We start from the raw sequence: 16,980 nt of genomic DNA, 5'->3' as shown, positions 1-16,980 counted from the left end.
TAATATATATTTCAGAGATGAACGTTAGCATATTTGGCTCTGTACGTTGATTTGGTGATAGATTCGACCCTCCACAAGTCCCCCTGCAGCTGCTTTTAAAGTTCCCAGTCTTGATTCTGCTTAAGCTACTTTCTCTGTTACTTTTGATGTTTCAGTGTTCTCCAAAATTGAGTGTTAGTCCGAGATATATTTTCCTTCGGTAATGCTCTATGCAACTTCTAGCATGTTAATCAGAAGCTGAACCATAATTTTGAAAGACCCTCGTCTAAAATATATGATTATTAGATTTTTACCGATCTCTCTAGATCAGGTGGGTTTTAGTTGAGATTTTATAATGATATTACCGTATGAGTCGATACTTCAATCTGATCTTTTTCACCAACTCTGAAAAACTAGCCTGGACCTCAGTTATTTTAGGTGTTAGGCATTACTATCAAAAGTGTCATACTTTTACCGCATTGGAAAATATATACGGTTTGTGTACCTAAATTATTGATACACACATTATCATGACTAGTATGTTTGCCCGCTTCGCATGGGCTTATAAAAATAATTCTTTTAAAAATTTTATGTTTGCTAATTTGTATTTAATTAGTTCTGGAAAAAAATTGTTTTTTTGGTTTTGTAAATGATAAGATTTTTAATAATAATTTTTTTGTTTGTTGTTAGTTGTGCTTACTCCAAGTTAAATGTAACATATAGATGTAGTCCTGTTATAGTTAGATTAAATATACAAAACAGATGTAGTCATGTTATAGTTAGATTAAGTAAATATTTACAATACATTTTTATACAACACGATTAAATACTACGCTTTCAGCAACAGTTAAACTTTGTTCTCATTCTACATTACAGTGCATATAGACTAAAATTCTTTTGCAAGATTATCGTTTCCTAAGTCCATAACTTAGAAACTATATCACACATACTTCTTCCATCCACTTGGATCATGCTTACCTTCTTTCAAATTAACATGTTAAAAATCCCTCCTGTTTACTTTGTCAAGCTCATATATATACATAAACAAACTAATAAACGACCCTTGTTAAAATATTTGGTAGAAAATTGAGTCAGTGGAGACATTTTCTGTCACCTACTTTACTTGATCGACAACAGACACCTTTAGCACTGAGACTTTGGTGTTGAAGTAACCTGCAACTTATTTATAGTAGCAGACCAATTAAAATATAATAATTTTTAACATTCTTATTGACTTCAGAAAGTATAACAGTGATACCGCCTAAGATGTACTCTTTAATATGATATATAAGCTCATATTAGAGGTCTCTCTTCTAAACCCAGAAGATTATATTACTTTACAAAGCAGCTCTGCAAATAAAAAGTAATTCACTAATTTCAAATCAACCGCCTGGAAAATGCCCAGTCTTCAAAGGCCTCCACTATTTTACGGCATACCTCAGACCTCTGTCAACAGAATCATCATAGATACCAGCTAAAGAAGTAACTGGAATTTCATTGCTGAACTAATTGTAGGCAACTTTGGGACGCTCGTCTTTATCCCGGACAAAATCAGGATTTAGTGCTTTCGCCTGAGACAATGCAAAAATAGTTAGAGGAGCCGTTCTTGTTAGTGAATTCATAATTATCAAAATTCATACCCATATCTATCAAAATTATCACAGAAAATTGCATAAACCAACTCCTATATTCTCTGCCCAGCTGCCTCTCCTTACTTAATTTCCGCTGAAAATGGTTCTCTTCCCAATCCGGCATATATTCAATGTTTACTTATTAGTGCTTGTCTATAAACTCAGTCTCATCAATCTACGGATAACATAGGATCAACATTTACTATTTTATGTAATAATAAGATCATAATTCCTGAAATGATAAGAGAAAACAAATTAGAGAAATAAAATTGCACAAATATGATCAGACTTGGTAAACATATAAACACTTCTGAGTAGTTCCCCTTCTTTCTTAATCTTTATATTTGAACACGTGATAAATTATCATAATACTAAAACAAAGAAGAATATGTATCTTATCCAAAAAAATCCAAAAGATAGTATACAAACTAATGAGATGAATGAATTGGGTATATATAGTAGGAGCTGAAAAGTGGTATATGGATGTAAATACGGAAAATATAGAGGGACACTTCAGTCATTTAATAGCAAAACACGCAACAGGATTTATAATGTAGATAGATATTTAAATAAATTATAAATCAAACAGTCCCAATATCGTTTTTATGAGGTCCGACAAAAAGGTAACATGAGGTGAATGAATGTCATTCTGTTCACAGTATTTAGATATCTGAGTGTCAGTATAACCTTTAAATGACTGCTGATTGACGCCCTCTTTAGTTCTGCCTTTGTAATTTTCTACTGGTATAATAGCTTGAGGCTTCTCAATAACTGCAAATTTTGTTAAAATCATTACAAAAACTCTCAGTGTTAGCAAAGATGATATTAAGAGGTACATATTACTCATCCTTAAGAAAATTGAGAGCCAGTAACTTAAAACACATAATGAGATCAGTAAAAGTGTAATTCTTGTGCAAGTTAGCAACTTAAAACACATAATGAGATCAAAACTGCTCGTCTATCAAAACTACACTTCTATGTATGCCAAGTTCTGGGATGACAAATTATTACATATAATTCCCAAATTCTGGATGCAAGAATTTTACTAACGTAAAATAGGAAAACAACTTCTTCGCACAACAGAAAAACACAAATACAGCATTTCACATTTCAGGTACCACTCTTGACAAAAAAACCCCGAACAAAACTTAAAATTACAATTGCTTTCAAACTACACAAATTTAGTAAACAATACACAATCAGAAAAGTATAATAAATGTCATAACTACAAATAGAAACACATTTGTTATATAATAAAACATGTAAAAGGTAACTATATTTTACCAAAACATTATCTTTCCCAAAGCTTATTCAAGCACAAACTTATAAATAGCACATAATCATGATTAGTACCTGTTTAAAGCTTTTCTCTTTTGATAATTTCTTAAAGATGTCAAGTTTATCAAGTCTATCACAAAATTATATATAATCAAAATTGCACACCCAAAAATATTTTCCAAGGACCTTGCACTTTCAGGTGTTGAACGGCCAAATCACTGTATCTTACTTCCACTTTGTTGTTTGATTGCTTCGACTATTCAATATTGTCAAGTACTTCTCATCCAGAAACTGATACAATCAGCTTCCAAAGCTTTTTGTAACCATTAAAGTGCCCGTGTCTTCGTAACGCAGAAAACTTCGTACCTAAATATCTCAGAAGATTGTCTATTCAGTACCCCTGTCCAATTTGGATTGCTTAAACAATAGACACATCGTTTACTGTCATCGTGTTAATCTTTAGAGGGACGTGGTCAATCTCACCCCTCGCTCTATTCATCTAAAAAATACATAATCAATGTATAATCATCTTATATTGTATTGGCAATTGAAAAATTAGCATTAACATAGTCAATCTTTAATCATTTAATTATAATTTGATTAGTACTTATACTGATCTGATCGTCATTAGTTGCATTGCTCATCACGTAATAAAAGCTGTAAACTCTCACTGACTAACCTGATAAGAAATATACTTGCATTGTTGTTTAAGCATATTAACATGACAACATTCCTAGCTTTATTCAGCATGCAAATTGCTCAAGTTCACATATGTTTAATTTGTATAGCCTGTTTGGATTTTGTGCAAGCTTTCACATCGCGGAAAAATGTTATCATATCAGCCAAAAATTATAATAAATTAGTGTCATTCCCAAATTGACATGCTTAATAATGAACTCTAGGAAAAGGAAACAGGGAAGTGTCAAGAGTTCCATCAATGTCATTCCTAGTATTAGACTGCAGCCATGCATTATGCATAAAAACATAAAAATGAAGTACCTGTTGAAGCCTGTTTGCATGATAAACATCCCCTGCCAGAACTCTCTCCCCGAACAATGCCACCGCCTCTTTTACTGATCTAAATGGCTCAAACAATAATATATTTAATCCTGGCATGACTTCATAATCTAGCTTGGCTTTCCAACTTATGAGATCCTGGCGAGATATAAATCTACAGAAGAATTGAGTTTTTTTAATGTGCAGACCGATGCCAAAGTCATCGAGAAGGTAAAAGACAGTACCTATACACAAATATTATCTGCATTACCTATCTGGGAAAAATTTTGCACCTTTTTGCCAACTGGAATCATCCACAGACAGCTTACTTACAACAATGCCAGCCTCAGCAAAAGCTGAAAAGTCCAAGAACTTTTTATACACTTCATCGGTACTCGGGAACTATCGCATCTTCTAAATATCCTTAACTACGGATTGATTTCACATATAATTAAACTATTAGACTATGTCTAATGAAGGCAAATCAATATTAGAACACATCTATACAATAACACAATTCCTTTATTATCAAAGATGACCTGAGACATTATAATTGGGCCACCCTGAGGTTTAAACAATTTTTTTGACTTCATCATGCTGACAATTTTCAGTGAATCCTTGCATTGCAACTTTCATTTAATTTAATAACAATAAACAAATTACAAAAATTGGATATCCTGATATATCATCAGATTCCAATTTTACAGAAGTAAACAAACCTTGAAAGGCTCGTTGTCTCTTCTAAACGCCATACCAAGTACATATTTCAACCAAGTGTAAATCCCCTGCATCAACAGAAAATGCATACTATATTTTCACACATAGAAAGAATGTAAATATAAACTAATTTCATACTATATTCAGTAGTGACTGTCAATACAGGTCAAAAAAGAAAATATATTCAGGCATATCAGCAAACAGAATTTATAATGAATATGATTTATTTTAAGAACGGCGGTTTATCGAGTGTGAAGATTGGTGCATATTCGGTCCCAAAGTCCATTATCTCTTTGCCATATAAGAACTTAGACCCTCCTTCCATCCCATTGATAGAAAGAAGATGGCCGAAACCATTACAATGAATCAACCCATGTAAAAGATGAGTGATGAATGAAAGAATAAACATACAGCAACATAAATTTACCCAACATAATTAGGTTAACTTTGTAATAATTACGACGATCCAGAAAAAGAGAAAACCTCACAGCATTATACATTTACCTTGTTGAGAATTGAGAATTTGAATTATAAATTGAAACTGAATTAGGATGCATTTGGGGAAAAGTAACAGCTTCTCGAAAAAGCTCTGCAACAGTAGTACAATACTCAGCAACAGTAGTCTCAAAATAAATTACTACTAATAAAAATTATAGCAGCAGCTCTTGCATCCCAGAAGAATTACCAAAAACGAATCAGATATTATGTACGTAGTTTCTACTGAAGGAAATTATATACAAACTTTGAGGAGATCGAAAACCTTCTCGCAAATGCACTTTTCCCGGATGCTTGCCCCTCGCTGCTGCAACTCAATTTCCAGATTATAAGTCAGATACTGCAAAATAACGAAACTGTAGTCTATATGCACACTTCCACGTCCTATCCATACGCAAATGAAGTGCAAGATATGGCCCTTTGCTCTGTATCCTCGCCGTGAGTTTATTACCGAGATCCAAGATTGGTGGAGCAAATTTCAGGGCTTGAAAGGCAACCTACATGGTAAAAAAAACAGAATAACAACCCACAATTAGCCTGCAATTTCAATGGATAAGTGTACCAAAAACTAATAGCTGCTTGGCTTCATTTCCAACTTAGATATTGGGTAGAGCTTGTAGTACCTTGCATCGAAGTTTTTGAAGATCAGAAGGGAGATCCTTAGACAGCCTTGAATCCAAACCGCGTAAAAGAACACCTTCCCGTCTCATCTGCAAAAACCAACAGAAATTATGTCAGCGAGATCATGTGAACAACTTAAACCAAATAATATATGTGTGTGTGTGAACAACTTAATCATGTGAATAATGCTAATCATGCATCACGTAAGAGTTTTCTAGTTTGAAAACTTATGAATTTATGATGCTTGTTTCATGCTTTTTCACGGGCTCCTTTTTCAAGCATAAATAAGTTGCACCTTTGATGTGTTAAACATTGGAGTTTTTGATACATAGCATACTTCCTATACATGATATAACTTTTGGCACTGGGCTCCTTTATATTGACACCTATTTTCTAACAACAGGAAGTATAACTTAATGCATAAATATCAAACACAAAGATCCCTTTTAGATCTTTGGATTAGAATGAAAAGCGGGAAAAAATAGAATTGCAGGAAACATAAAACATATAAAAAATTAAGAATATGGAAAACATCAAAAACATCGATTAAAATCAGTCAATACAACAACAATTACAATCAAACAACATAATAGTAGTAACCGAAAAAAGAAACAGCTTAGATCAGAAAACAGAACAAATCAATTCAGGCTATTCAATTGCAGTTTTTACCTCGTGACTATACAAAGCCACCAAGTGCAAATAACATATACTAACCTGGTAGTTTAACACTTGTTTGCGTCATCATTTTTGTATCGTAGTTGACTACACATTGTTATACAAACATGAGAACAACTCGGAAAAAAACTATTTAAGCAATAGTTATTTGTATAACTATAAAGAAGTTGAATATGACTACGTGCAAGTGGAATTCCTGATTACATAGATACCAACTTAAAACCCATAATTTCATGATAATTACCCAGTAAAAATTTCTCTAAGAACTTATATCAAATGGTTGTGCTGCACAAATAAAACACAATAATCCATCTCAAAAACAAACTCGCCATATCAAACAACATCTATCTCAAGCTGTGAAACTGAAAAAGCAAAAAAAAAAGCAAAAAATATATATTCGAACAAAGTACTAAAAAATATGCATTAAATGTCATTAAAGTAAATCGAATTAACAAACAGAGAGGGGTAGATCGATTACCAACTCCGGCGAGAGAGATCTAATCGGACAATTGATTTACCAGCTGCGCTTCAAATCATATATCTATACTCCTCTAAATACTCTCGAATCAAGCTTCTGCAAGAACGAACAATCAATCATCAATGGCTATATATTAAAATATGAGAGAGACGAATATATGAGAGTAAGAAGGAGAGATGGATACAGATACACACAGCGAGATTCAAATTTGAATAAAATCAAGAACCAAATGTCAGAGAAGATGATTAGTATGATATGAAAGGGCGAAACGAAGGAGGGGAGATGAAGCTCGGGAGAGTCCAGCAATTGTAGCAAGTTTATTTCAGTCACTCGCATTTACATCTCCATGCACACTTTGTTTAGGGTGAAGCAAGTCCTTATGCACCAAACCACAGACTAATTATTTAAAATTAAAACAAAGGACATGTCGAATTGCAACTTGATTAATGATGAAAATACAATAATTTACCTTGAGATCTATTAACTTGGTCCATCTTTGCAGCTTCTGAAGCAAGAATAACAGAACTCTTCTTTCCATCAGCTATATTGATGTGCGCCTGCCTTTCTCCTGCATTTATATGCACAAAGCAACAGAAACATCAATGTCAAGAGTATGTTTATAGTAACAAACTATTTTAATACATTCTAATCTTAAAAAGGCATTGTATGAACAAAGCAAGTCTTAATAGGTCCATTTCAGATGTAATTCTGTACTAAATAGGGGTGTTCATATGGAAGGCATATGATGCTTCTTTTTCAAGGCATTTGGGGATATTATGCCCGGAAGTCCCAGCGTTTGCTGCATTTATTGATTCAAGGCATATTATAACAGAGACATTTTGTATGAAAACAATAGGGGATGAAACTATCTCGGGTAATCTACATATTACGTTAAGCTTCCGTTAAGTTTGTTTAGAATTATTGACATAGAAGCGAAATTTTTTTATCCTTCTGTACAAGTTCTTGCACTTTGATAGAAGGAACAACCATTTGTCCCAGACTCGATACTGACAAGATTGCATCTTGATAAGCCAATGCATTCAAATTCTTAAACCCAAGTCTCTTAAGATTAAACAAAGCTGGTTTGAGCTGGTCTTGCACACATGAAACAATTCATCTAGGACACTTATTAATGACTTCCCGAACTGTATTGACAGACACGGCAACTAAAGTACTTCTACTCCAACTATATTTTTTTACTAATTACTCCCAGGGAATTTAGTTCCACTTAAACTTTAAAAAAACAATACTGCTGGAATTCAGAATTAAATGGTAGATCAATATGTGTTAAAAAACTACTTGCTGAAAGTCACCATTGGATAAACAATCATGTATCACGATTTTATGACCTTCACCCAAGATTCAACTACAATCAGGTACCAAATACTCAAAGCACAAACAGATCATACATGAACAAATTAAACAGGATGAGATGAAACATACCTTCAGACTCGTGAATTTGCGCTTTCTTCTTGCGCTCTGCTTCAGCCTGCATCTCCATGGCCACCTTCACTCCATGTGGAGTAGCAATATCCCCTGAAAAAATAGGATAAACTGTGAGCTTCTGACAAATAGCATAGGAGTGTAACAATCCACAAGGAGCAACTTATACTTACTTATCTCATAACAAAGACACTCTAGGCCCCAGTCTTTTGCAGCCTCATTGACTGTCATCTGCCATACGAAAGTTTGTAAGTTTGTATAAACCTTAACGATAATATAGTTTAACACTAATGTTTGGTAGATGGCAATGTGCTCTGGTAAAAGAATTCCAATGTTCTTTCGGTGAAAAACGTTTTTTTTTAAAGTACCTGATCTAAGTTTTGACTTGGACCAGAAGTATCAACGGATTTTGGTACTGCCTTCACAAGAGCCGAATAATAAACCTTTACAACCATTTTCTTGGACTTGTCTTTGCTAGTTTCTTCCACCTCATCAATGTACGCAACACAAAGTGAAGAATGCCAGCCCAAGGATGTTGCTTTAGTCCAATCACAAGCAATAAACTAAGCTTCAAGAAATAACAAGATTTCTGGAGCTATACGTTGTCAACTTGTCATAAGCCTCAAAATGTCATGTGCACGAGGATCGCCACATCTTTTCTGGATACCGTATTTCTGGCAAGACAACACATAGGTAAACTTCATATCTGCTACAGCTTGACATAGGGTGAGGTTTCCTCAGTATTAAACTCAGCAGCCTTGTACCCTTTCATTAACACTATAAAGAGATACAAACCAGTACAAGGTATTAGATTTCATGTGCCATTAATAAGATCAGAAGTACAATTAAGTTGGGTAAAAAACATCGTACTTTGCCATGTCAACTAAGGCCTAAAGCTCTAACGCTTGTCAATAGTACATCAAACCTTGCACTTATTTTTCAAGAAGTAGCGAACATGTGAAGAGAATGCTTACTAGATGGAGAAAAAAAGTGATAAAGAAACAAAATAACTCCTTAACGTACTGATACTAATAATGTTAGCTGAAAACATTATATCAAAGCCGCACTAAAAACAAATCTACGATAGAATTAAACCTCCTACCAGTTTTTGTAAGTCTCTGGCCTCTATATGATGCCCACAGCCGACGTTCTTCTTCCAACTCTACACTTTAAGTTCTTCTTCACTGCGATGATCGACCCTTTCAAGAAAATTGTTCCATTCGTCTGCATCATACAGGTTTATTCAGTATTTTGCAACTGCGAGTCAACGCTAAAATTCTCTCCATTCCAGTTTAAGAGTCATGGTTAAGATCATTATATGGGACTGGTTTATGATGCATCAATGGCACATTAAACTCTTTCCTACAACATTATACCTTAAAAATAATATTCTAAAAAAACGTACTATATTAAAATTGTAAGATGACAATTAATCAGGACACAGAACCCTGGCTCCTCCTGCAGATGAAATTATATATACACATGATAGCTAAGCTCTGCAAATAATAGTTTACGTCCTACAGTCTATTTATATGCTCCCACCCTGCCACCTATTTGGCTTGTGTGAATTTTTCTGGTTAAAGGCCAAACCTTGACTAACAATTGATTTATTTTGTTATATATTATATGTAATTGGAATTACGATAAAAGCCAATGTGACCAAGCAAGGCCAAAGAAATAAGTTCCGGTGGGACAAAGTTAAGTACTCGTAATTTCTTCAAATACAATAATACATTAATATTTTCAAATACAAAAGTACATCTAACAAAGACCAATGACCAAGTTGCGTGATGCTTTACTTCAGACCGATGCAAAAGGCAATAATACGATAGATTTATATCATTGACGTTATCAGCTATAATATTCCGATTCCATATAATATATGAGTTTCGTTCTTCTGAATATAAAATCCTATGTGGAATCAATTTATTACATAACATATAACATATAATGGTCTGCTTTGCTGGTTACTAAATCTCTAAAATATATATTAAAAAAGTTGTTCTAGCTAAAAATGTTCTAAAGGCATCATTCCTTCATTTATTCCATGGTTTGAACTTCCAAACTAACAAATCATTAAAATAGATAATATGTAGCGAAATTACATTCACCTGAAAATCTGATTTTCCCCACATGATTTATCATCTAGAAATTGGCTCATACATTATGTCTCTGCTCACCACCTCTAGCATGTTAAGTAAGACGATAATGATCTGATCCTTGTCCTCTTGCTTGTTTTCTATGTAGGATACAGAGTGGAAGGTAAAGGGGAAAATATTAGAATCAACGACAATTACGAGGAAAAATTTTACAAATCATAGATATTTACCGAATCCTCAGTACTTATAAGCTGCACAAGTGACCACAACGTCTAGAGAGAGAACTCCAATTTAACATCCTTGTCAGATCATCCTGTTGTATATGATTATCAACCTTGGTAAAAATTTCCTTTATAACACTGTATATACAAATAAATATTCGAGCCAATTAAAAAAAAATTGTGCAATTACTGTACTACCTTCTAAAAAGTTTATATAATAGAGAACTTACATCTTCTCATGATGCCCTAAAACTAAATCATTCATGATCCTTTCACATGTTTCATAGCACTCACGAACAACATAACGAATATAGTTGTCTGCATTTAGCCTTTTATTCAGCTCACGGTCTCTCCCATAATTATAATCTTTCGCCATATCCAATGCTGTGGGAAGATACACAGTGGACAGATGACTGATAACTGAAGTTGTTCTAAGAATTTAGTTTATGCAACTAAAATGAAGTCGTAATAAAACTTGGTAGCAAATAGAAAAGGAGGCCACTGGATGAGGCCCAACTCATGATTGGCACTGGCATGAGTGGAAGGCTCATTTCCCTGTTTCAGTCACACACGCACAAAGGTTACTTTCTGGAGAAAAAATACAGTAACAATTACATAGTTTAGAGAACAAAAATACACAGCTAGAGCAGATTTAAGAATCATCCTTGTCTACCTACTATTAATTAAATCCTTTTCTCTGAAACAATTGATAATCTTGTTCCATAATAGAGCAAACCGGGCTGCTTCTTTGTCCGAAGGGATCTACAACCAACAATAAGCTTTCCAAAGTCAAAAGGGTATATGGCCTGACAACAATCATTGATCTACTGCTTGCAACACCACTTTTCCACTACCAATAAACGGTTCCCAGCCTCTGTATGGCCCAATTAAACCACTTGGATGCGTGCTCTGCCTGACACCATTTCCGTAGTCACCTGTACCAGCATATACCAGTTACAACATGCATTACACAAGAACATAAAAAGTAAAATCAGGATGCAAAAGCTCTCCACTCAGGGGTGTCAAGGCCAAATCCACGAGCCACTAGTTAGCACAGTATCTCAGTTTACTGGCATAGGAGACTTTGGTTTAATAATTTTACCAAAACAACCATTCTTTAGGTAATAAAAGACAAACATATGTTACAGGACATCAACCAACATTGAACCTGAGACAGAAACACCACAAGCCATCTAGATGGGTCAATGGAAACTTGAAAATATATACAAAAACGACACTCAATCCAGAAGTCAACAATAAAACTCAGTAGACACATATAAAAGTCAGTAGTCAGTAGTCATTATCAGTTGACTCTATATCACAATAATATCACTTTATCATAATGTTGTTTACCTTTTAGTATGAATTGAAGCCCCGATCCCTAAGTGCAGGTACAAGGTGATTCCAAAGGTCGGGGAATTTTTGTAATAACCTAAAATGGAGATAATGTCTGTCTTTAAAATTATCTTGACTATTGTTATCCTCGATATGAGTATACTGGACAATATATCTGGGACCTGCCGGATCGGGATTAAGGACACGCGTGTAACTAGTCATGTGTACAATACAATTTCTTGTTTTAGTGATAAACTTTATCCCCCCTCTTCTCCTTCTGGTTGACTGAGCCAGTGCATGTGCACCGCCACTAAAACCCCCACTGCCTCCGAGGGAAGGACTTAGAGCAGGAGTGGCTCCTTGGGTAGGGGCCACCGTGCCTCCATCATGCATTAGTTTAGTGTCATAGCATTTCTTCATTGGAGGGTCTTTGGTAAACTCAGTTTCCCAATCAGTCTCAAAAAAATGAAATTGATCAAAAACAGGCACAACAAGGTTATGAAATTTTTCATCGCTCAAAAGCCTGTCAAAATACTCAATAAAACCATCTTTATCAGTCCAATGCCAAAAGACATGATGTCGTTCTAATCCGTCAATAGAGTCCTTGATTAGAGCATTTAGGGCAGCATCATCCATGCCCGGAGGTGCTTTATTTTTGACAGCTTCTATATGAAGAGGTACCTCTGGGATTACTAATCGATTGTAGAAATGCAACCATTCATTTCTATCACAACTGTACTCCTCTTCTCCGTATATTTCCTTTAGAACCTTGGAAAGTGCCTCAACTTTTTCCGGCAACGAAGTTTGTCTAGTTCCAGATTTGTTTCTGGATTTGTTATCTTTGACGATAATGACTTGAATGGGAGGGCAATAACTGATATCTAAGTTTGCCATAATTTGTTGGTTTCTAGTCACAGTCCCTGGTGGAGTGCAATATGGCTCTACACCATGAAGGAGGTAATTAGAGTGATTGTGGAGATACATTACCTCATTTTCTGGTGTCTCTTTGATCAAAGTGCAGAAGCTAGCCACGATTCCCTTCATCAGCTCCCTCGTGATATTTGAAATAGCTTTTATTCCTCCATGAAACCTAAAAATTTGCATCTCTGACCTTTTCTTCAAATATTGCTCCAAATCCCAGCTGAACTCAGAAACCCTTAAAACCCTTTTCTCGCATTTTTCATCCAAATTATAAACCCTCTCTCCAAAATCAATCCTGAATGGATTTCGTCTGTCTTCTGAGGTCGGAAATACGACATTGTTGTTGTCACTGAAAATGAGCTCAGAATCGACGTCGCCGGACTCACCTTCGTGACTCGCCGCCTCTGCTGCTGTCGCTGGTGGCGGTGGGTTTCTCCCTTTTTTGGGTCTTGCCATTGGCGGTGGCTCAGAATCCTGTAACTGTATGTATAATGTATGTATGTCGGCCAACATTCCAGGGAGGGACTCATGTAGTCACAGCGCCTCTATAAATCATCAATTTTATTATAAATTCTATTATAGAATACATATAAAACGTGATTCTAATATAGAATATTATAAAATAAATCTATTTTAAGTAATTTAACACTTAAAATTTGATTAAAAAAAGTATATTTTTGAAACTGATTCTAAAACAGAATAATTCTGGATGATTATTATTCTGTTATAAAATTGTGTTGAGATATTGCATAATTTTAGATGATCTTTAGAATAAAAAAATTGTATAACTTCGTTTTCGGTTTAATAATCAAAAATTGCAATTATATTTCATAAAAAATATAATAGAATATATATTATGTATATATTTATAATGGTGTGCTATGTAACTCCATATAAGAGGGTATGCTACCCTATGTATGTATATGTCCGAGGAAGAATTTTTTTTGTGGGCCCTTTGAGATGTTCTTTAATTTTTTTATAAAATATATTCTATCACTTATTTTAAAAAATTGCTTTTTCTTAATAAAAATTTATATATTAAAATTTTATTTTAAAAAATCTTAAAATTAAATAATGAAACTATCTATACTATATATATATGGGTCCTGTTCCCTGACAACTGTGTGTCAGGGAACAGTTATCCAACACATCATTCCCCAGCCGTTGGATCGTTGATCCAACGGCTGGGGTAAAAGAAAAAGTTTTTAGCGTTCCGCGGTTTTTTTCCGTGGAAGGCCTGTTTCCTGAAGACGTTCCGCTGATATTTTCCGCGGATCCGCGTAGCTTTTTTATGCGTTCCGCGGTTAATATCCGCGGAACTATCAGACGGGTGCAGTTGATGATTTATAACCTAGATGTGATCATTCAACACTTCAATTCCCAAAAAATCTTCATTTCAGCATTTTGAGCAGCAGAATTTTTTCATTTCTCTCTTCCAAGACCCATCCTTCCCTTGGGTAAGCTCCATTTGTAGTGGTGTGTTGTTGTTATTTTGTTGTGTTGTAATGGATAAGATGTTTGCAAGATTTGAAGGTAGAAAAAGTTTATAAAAAAAGGATTATGTTGATGTACATGATGATGATGGTAAATGTGGTAATGATAGAGATAATATTGATTATGTTAATGTTGATAGTGATGGTGAGGAGTTTTTTTGTAGTGAGCAATTAGATGAAGAAGAAATTTTGCATGAGAATAGAGGTAGTATGCATGAAAGTAGTGATAATTTGCATGATAGTAGTGATAATATTGTGGACGAAGATGAGCCTATTAGTATCCCTTGCTTGAATCAAAAATTTGCTAATTTACAAAGGGCGGAAAATTTATTTAGGGCTTATGCTTTAAACCATGGTTTTGCAATTAAGATACAAAACACGCAGAGGCGAGTCAATGATAAATCCATATATGGTCGAATGTACGTCTGTAATTTAGCGGGGGAAAATCGCGGGAAAAACCCCGTTGAGGAAGAAGAAATATTGATTGGTAGTGTTGGGAGTGTTAAGGGCAAACGGCGTAGAGATGTGCTGCCTAGAAGTGGTTGCAAAGTTAGAATGTACGTGGTTAATAAGAAAAAATCAACTCATTGGGAGATAACCTCTTTGGAATTAGAACACAATCACGAAGTCGTTACTCCTTCCAAGATGAGTTTGATAAGACGGGAGAGACATGTGACCGCGGCTCAAAGAAATTTAATCAAGACCTTACATGCTTCGGGTGTCCCACCAAGACAACAAATGAATATTTTTGGTCAAATGCACGGGGGAGCGGAACAAGTAGGTTTTAATAGCCAACATTTAAGAAATGTCGTGCGCGATTTTAGAAAGGACAACATGGGAGTAAACGATGCTCAAGCCGGTTTGGATTTGTTGTATCGTTTGAAAGAAGAGAGTGGCGGTAAGTTTTTTATCAAGTCTCTCCTTGATGACGAACAAAGATTGAAGTGTCTTGTATGGGTCGATCCCCGCTCTATGATGGCCTATCAAAATTTTGGTGATGTGGTTGCGTTTGACACAACATATCGAACTAATAGATATGCTATGCCGTTTGTGCCTTTCACCAGAGTCAACCATCACTATCAATCAATAGTTTTTGGTTTTGCACTCGTGCGGGATGAATTGAAGACAACTTTTGAGTGGGTTTTGAGTACTTGGCTAGAGGCGATGGAAGGCAAAGAACCCCTAGCTATCATAACCGATCAAGATCAAGCCATGGCCGCGGCTATTGAATCACAACTACCGAATACCTCACATTTGTTATGCTCATGGCACATTAGCAACAAATTCCCCGAGAAACTTGCAGCATATTACTCAAAGGAAGGGTTTAAATTTGATTTCAACAATTGCATCTATCACTCTTTGACTGAAGTTGTGTTTGAGGATCGGTGGAAGGCTTTGATTTTGAAATACAATTTGGAAGGCAATACATGGCTTCAAGGGTTATATGCTTTGAAGCATAAGTGGGTGGAGGCTTACACAAGAAACACTTTTTCTGCGGGTCAGAAAACCACATCAAGAAGTGAAGGAATGAATGCCTATTTTGATGCCTATGTTGGTTCTTGCACCGGTTTGAAGGATTTTGTTGAGGGTGCACAAAAAGCTTTGGAGAGGCAATTTATGCGTGAGAAAGATGAGGATTACAATACGTATCATAGAAGTCGTTGCATGCAAATGAAAACCGCCTTGGAGCACCACGCGGCTTCCATTTATACCAAAGAAATGTTTCGAAGATTTCAAGAACAATTGGTTGAAGCAAATAAGTACTTCGTGGAGAAAGATAGAGATCGGTCTTTGGAAGATGTTGAAGACACATTCTACAAATGTTATAGACCGTTGACGGGTGCATCTCAGAGAACCATGTATCTTGTATCATTCAACAAGGCGTCATTACGGGGTTCATGCATTTGTAGAATGTATGACCATGTTGGCATGCCATGTCGTCACATTATTGCCGTGTTGACGAAGAGGTGTGTGGCGGAACTACCGGAACATTTTGTGAAACGGCGTTGGACAAGGGATGCCAATAGAGTTGATGGCGTGTTGCCATATCAAACATCCGAAGTTGAATCACCATCTCATGAGTTGACTCCCACGGAAAGATTTAACCACATGACCTTACTTACCATGGCTTTTAGTCATAGTTGCTCCGCGTCGAAAGAGCGGTATGAATATGCCGTTGGGGTTATTAATCGAGAAACGGAGATTATTGAGAAAATGCCCGTTGACGGGGTAGAACGTGAAGGAGGTGAATTCAATACACAAACAACACAAGGAAGCGGTGAAAAGTTGCATGAGAATATCCTTGACCCCTTGGTGTCGAAAACGAAGGGGCGGAAAAAAGAGCACCGTCATAAAAGTCCACTTGAGGAACTTACAAAAGCAAAAAGAAAATGCCGCTATTGCACTATGTTAGGACATGATGCTAGAACGTGTCCGAAAAAAAAACAAGATACTTTAACAAAAGCTTCAACTGCCCAATTGTAATTACAAATCCCTTATGTTTTATTTGTGCTTTATATGTTCTTCGTAGTAACTAACTTGTTCATTGTTGAATTTGTAGGTAAAATGACCGACGCTTCGGATAATGACTCAGTGTCA

At 35.4% G+C, this 16,980-nt stretch overlaps 1 protein-coding gene across 16 annotated transcripts; it reads right to left on the bottom strand.

Annotated features, from left to right (window-relative positions):
• Positions 1 to 1,180: 1,180 nt before the first annotated feature.
• On the bottom strand, positions 1,181 to 13,395 carry LOC135151113 (uncharacterized). Of its 16 annotated transcripts, none has more exons than XM_064088689.1 (20): positions 11,987 to 13,395; positions 11,307 to 11,568; positions 10,864 to 11,188; positions 10,643 to 10,725; positions 10,425 to 10,552; positions 9,416 to 9,537; positions 8,682 to 9,090; positions 8,487 to 8,544; positions 8,314 to 8,406; positions 7,340 to 7,438; positions 6,871 to 7,246; positions 5,720 to 5,806; positions 5,362 to 5,593; positions 5,106 to 5,190; positions 4,604 to 4,669; positions 4,156 to 4,240; positions 3,888 to 4,059; positions 3,054 to 3,254; positions 2,298 to 2,381; positions 1,181 to 1,550 (listed from the first exon to the last, which is right to left on the bottom strand). In XM_064088689.1, the coding sequence occupies exons 7-11, from the start codon at positions 8,766 to 8,768 to the stop codon at positions 7,230 to 7,232; spliced, it is 354 nt and encodes a 117-aa protein (XP_063944759.1). In that variant the 5' UTR covers positions 8,769 to 9,090; positions 9,416 to 9,537; positions 10,425 to 10,552; positions 10,643 to 10,725; positions 10,864 to 11,188; positions 11,307 to 11,568; positions 11,987 to 13,395; the 3' UTR covers positions 1,181 to 1,550; positions 2,298 to 2,381; positions 3,054 to 3,254; positions 3,888 to 4,059; positions 4,156 to 4,240; positions 4,604 to 4,669; positions 5,106 to 5,190; positions 5,362 to 5,593; positions 5,720 to 5,806; positions 6,871 to 7,229. The 16 variants fall into 16 exon arrangements, with proteins under 16 accessions (XP_063944759.1, XP_063944756.1, XP_063944755.1 ...); XM_064088686.1 differs by having other exon boundaries at positions 1,181 to 1,842; positions 3,075 to 3,254; XM_064088685.1 differs by having other exon boundaries at positions 3,075 to 3,254.
• Positions 13,396 to 16,980: the final 3,585 nt, after the last annotated feature.

This window comes from Daucus carota, chromosome 3, assembly GCF_001625215.2.
Source record: "Daucus carota subsp. sativus chromosome 3, DH1 v3.0, whole genome shotgun sequence".
Taxonomy (NCBI): Eukaryota; Viridiplantae; Streptophyta; class Magnoliopsida; order Apiales; family Apiaceae; genus Daucus; species Daucus carota.
Note: the sequence above shows the minus strand (reverse complement) of the source record. Positions and strands in the feature narration are given on the sequence as shown.

Bases quoted from the DNA above. Each gene is read 5' to 3' on its own strand.
- LOC135151113 (XM_064088681.1), bottom strand. From the start codon at position 13,345: ATGGCAAGACCCAAAAAAGGGAGAAACCCACCGCCACCAGCGACAGCA.